The sequence below is a fragment of the Tarenaya hassleriana genome, unplaced genomic scaffold, assembly GCF_000463585.1.
Source record: "Tarenaya hassleriana unplaced genomic scaffold, ASM46358v1 Cleome9, whole genome shotgun sequence".
Classification (NCBI taxonomy): domain Eukaryota; kingdom Viridiplantae; phylum Streptophyta; class Magnoliopsida; order Brassicales; family Cleomaceae; genus Tarenaya; species Tarenaya hassleriana.
In genome coordinates, this window is record NW_010971389.1 from 732,027 (window position 1) to 734,981 (window position 2,955).

The 2,955-nt window shown below is 41.8% G+C and overlaps 1 protein-coding gene across 1 annotated transcript; it reads right to left on the bottom strand.

The window, feature by feature from the left end:
* Window positions 1-16: 16 nt before the first annotated feature.
* LOC104804501 (aspartate aminotransferase, chloroplastic) lies at window positions 17-2,840 on the bottom strand (the record flags this gene model as incomplete). Its single annotated transcript, XM_010528814.1, has 11 exons — window positions 2,729-2,840; window positions 2,535-2,616; window positions 2,281-2,331; window positions 1,889-2,083; window positions 1,692-1,730; window positions 1,521-1,610; window positions 1,276-1,384; window positions 1,084-1,193; window positions 805-948; window positions 549-715; window positions 17-344 (listed from the first exon to the last, which is right to left on the bottom strand). Coding segments are annotated over exons 2-11 (1,293 nt in total), but the record flags the coding sequence as incomplete, so codon positions are not given.
* Between the last annotated feature and the right edge of the window lie 115 nt (window positions 2,841-2,955).

Below are 2,955 nucleotides of genomic sequence, written 5' to 3' on the forward strand. Positions count from 1 at the left end.
CCCCCCCCCCCCCCCCCCCAAAAAAAAATGTTATTAAAAAAATAATAACCGTACCCGAACCGAAATATATGGCATTTACCTGAGCCTTGTTGAGGCCGGTGAAGGAGAACATGCCGATCTGCTTCAGTATGAATGACCAGTCCTTCCCGCTTTTGTCCTTCTCCGCGAGTCTATCGTACAGCATCTGCCTCACGTTCTTTATTCTTCCCGCCATCAATTCCATCTCCGCTTTCCACTCCCCGAACAGAGTCGGATCCCCCACGACATTCGCCACTATCCTCGCCCCGTGAACTGGCGGGTTCGAGTACATTGGCCTCGCCAGCCTTTTCAGTTGGCTCTTTACCCTGAAAAAAACAGTGTTTTAAGCAAAGGATTTCTGTCATAAACCTATAACATCTATAGATGAAATACCCAAACCCAACAATTATCTACTAGTACTGATCGATTTTCCAATCAAAGTAAAAAAAAACCCAGAAGAATTTGGAATCTTTCTGTTTAAGGTGTGGCTATATGTATTTTTTTTAAGAATTTTACTAGATGGGTTAAACCTTGCAGCTGCATCAGCTGATGAGCATATGGCATTGATAGCTCCGATCCTTTCTGCATAAAGACCGAGATTTTTACTGTATGACTGCGCGACGAAAAATTCCATTCCTCTCTCAGCAAACAATCTCACAGATCCCGCATCTTCGTCAAGGCTTCCACTAGCAAAACCCTGGAAATATAGATGTAGCATTATCATGTAAGTTAACCTGAATCCAACCATATTCTACTAAACATTGACATTTTAGGGAATGAGTGTACCTGGTATGCAACATCGAAAAAGGGGATATGGTTTTTCTCCTGAATCACGTCAGCAATTTTTACCCACTGTTCAGGCGTTGGGTCAATGCCAGTTGGGTTGTGAGCACATCCATGAAGTAATATGAAAGATCCTTCTGGAGCAGCCTGTACAATTCATATTAAGCAATAAACGATCAGCTATCATAAAATCCTTTAGATTGAGAATATATGGTCTATTACCACAATGGACAGAACATAAAGAAAGTCGATCCAAGAATGTAATGTCATGCAGGGACAAACCTTAATATCGGCTATCATTCCCTCAAAGTCCAAACCAATCGTATTTGGATCGTAGTACCGGTATTCAGACCATGGAACTCGGGCATCATTGAAGATATTCTTGTGATTACCTGTTCTGGTTGTTTGTCAGCCAATAAAGGTGATTATATACTCGAGAAAAATATACAAAAGCTTACGGTATGGGCAACACACCCCATGTTGGCGATGATATCAGAACTTTCGCTCCAGGGAAATAACGCTCAATAAGAGCTGCAGCTAATCGCAGTGAACCTGTTCCTGAAAGACCCTGAACTGTTGCCACCTGGTTTTAGAGAGCAAGAGCAGTGAATTAATCAAGGACATAAATCATATGAAGATATGTACAGCTCAGAAAGAGGCGTGCCATGTAGATAAAGAAAAAAATGCCACCAAATATGTCAAAATAGATCCCAACATACTCTTTGTTCGTTTATGACAGCACTATTGGCACCAAATAACAACTCTGCTGTAACCTTGTTGAATGCCGCCAGCCCTTCAATTGGGAGATACTGCAGTTCCCATTCAAGTGAAGTTTCATGAAAAAGATGACAAGGATTTTCTTGCTCACAAATTTAAGCAAACTAAGTTACCTCTTTGTTTTCTCCTCTCTCTAACATTAGGTTCTCCGCCTACAAAGGAAACATGCAAGGATTAACTACAATTCACGCTTAAGTACATAAGTAATCTGGCAAAACGATCAGCGAACACTTAGAAGTAGCCTCGTTGGCTCAAGAGAGAATTTTCTGCTTAAAAAGGAATCATGAATCATTTCAGCAAAGGTTCCAACCTTTTTGACAACACTAAGAACATATGGATGTAGTTCTTCAGTTCGGTAAGCCCCAACACCAAGATTGAGCTTCAACTCGTTTGTGTCTGCTTTGAAAGCTTCAGAGACTCCAAGAATAGGGTCTGCAGGAGCCATAGTTATACCATCGAAACGAGATGTCTTGACAGCAATTGACATGGTCACACGGCCAAAGGACTGAAACTCAAAAGTGAAGCCCACTTCAGATACGCAAATACAACTACAAAATGAATTTCTCAGATAGCATTTGTCAATATAAAACCTCTTCTCTGATCTACATCCTAAGCAGCAATGAATGGCCTATGTGTCCAGGTCTCACACTGCTCAAACGATGATACATGCTCAAAGAATAATGAACAGTAAATACGCTATACCTTGGTTTTGAAGAATGCATTCGAACCGGAGTTTCCAAGCTTCTGCTTGTCCTGTTCAATCAACAAGGAATCAACACGATCAAAGCGATTCAGAACAAATCTTAGACCGTTTAAAACATAAAATCATCTCAACAAACTTATATTCCCTCCATTTTCCTTATTCCAAATCATTTTCTCGGCAAAGAAACAGTTCCGAACAAATTCCACAGTACGGACGAATCGGAATTCAACTGAGATATCAAAAAACAACGTACCACGCTGATCTCGCGCGGGAATACAGAAGCCGATACGAGAGAGAACGTTGTTGAAGCCATGAAAACGATCCGAACAACAAAGCTGCGACAGATTTCACGTCAGCGAAGCAAATAGCAAAATGGAGATGACGATCCACGGAAGACAACAATGAATCCAACCACGAGATTCCGCGGATCCGCCAAAGGAGTCTTACCTGGATTTCACTAAATTCGGAGTGGAGTGGATTCAATCGATCTGATCGGACTGAAGGCAGAATATAATCTCACTGAGAGAGAGAGAGAGAGAGAGAGAGAGAGAGAGACGATATGTACGAAGACAGAGCGTTGTCTACTTCAGCAAACGTCACGTGACCTTAAGGGGTAAAATGGTCATTTCGGTTTTGTTTGAGTCTATGGGCTCAGGCTCTACCGCGGGGGAGGG